This window comes from Sphaeroforma arctica, assembly GCF_001186125.1.
Source record: "Sphaeroforma arctica JP610 unplaced genomic scaffold supercont1.12057, whole genome shotgun sequence".
Taxonomy (NCBI): Eukaryota; class Ichthyosporea; order Ichthyophonida; genus Sphaeroforma; species Sphaeroforma arctica.
Genome location: NW_014028501.1, coordinates 1 through 767, shown reverse-complemented (window position 1 = coordinate 767; position 767 = coordinate 1). Strand labels below are relative to the sequence as shown.

The 767-nt window shown below is 39.0% G+C and overlaps 1 protein-coding gene across 1 annotated transcript; it reads left to right on the top strand.

The window, feature by feature from the left end:
* Window positions 1-347: 347 nt before the first annotated feature.
* Window positions 348-614, top strand: SARC_17779 (hypothetical protein; the record flags this gene model as incomplete). Its single annotated transcript, XM_014288133.1, has 1 exon — window positions 348-614. Exon 1 carries the CDS (start codon window positions 381-383, stop codon window positions 612-614), a length of 234 nt encoding a protein of 77 aa, XP_014143608.1. The 5' UTR covers window positions 348-380.
* Between the last annotated feature and the right edge of the window lie 153 nt (window positions 615-767).

Sequence of the window (767 nt, the reverse complement as noted above, 5' to 3'; positions counted from 1 at the left end):
TTATATATTTATATATATACAAATATATACATACATATATATATATATATATTTATATATGACATGTACACTCACTCCCTATCCTATGTCTTTAGATATATGAAAGTAAATCTTATTATATAACACTAACTCCGTTTTGCTATAAATCTACTATATATGTAATACGCATACTCGCCACCCATAAGTCTGAAACTGCTCGGATATCAGTCTGCGTCACAAGAAGGAGTCGGTGATCTACGTGACATAGTGATCTACGTGACATACATATACCTACATACACACATGTAAATACAGGATTATAACTATCATACATAAACACACCCCGCGTACACAGGACCTTTTACGACTACCTGGAGATCAGCCTGCGCCACAAGAGTGAGATGGTCATCTACGAGGCCGCTCGCGCCATCTGCAACCTCCCAGATGTGACTGCGCGTGAGCTACAACCGGCTATCAGCGTATTGCAGTTGTTCCTTTCCTCGCCCAAGGCTACGCTGCGATTCGCGGCGATTCGGAACCTCAGCAATATTGCCATCAACCATCCCCTGGCGGTGACGCCTTGCAATTTGGATATGGAGAACCTCATCACCGATCAGAGTGTGTGGCGTGTATGATGTATATACGTGTGCGCACTCACACACGCACACACACAAACACACACACACACACAATATATATATATATATATATATATTTACATATATTTACATATATACATACATAAACATATATATATATAGATAAATAGGCATCTATATATACAAATA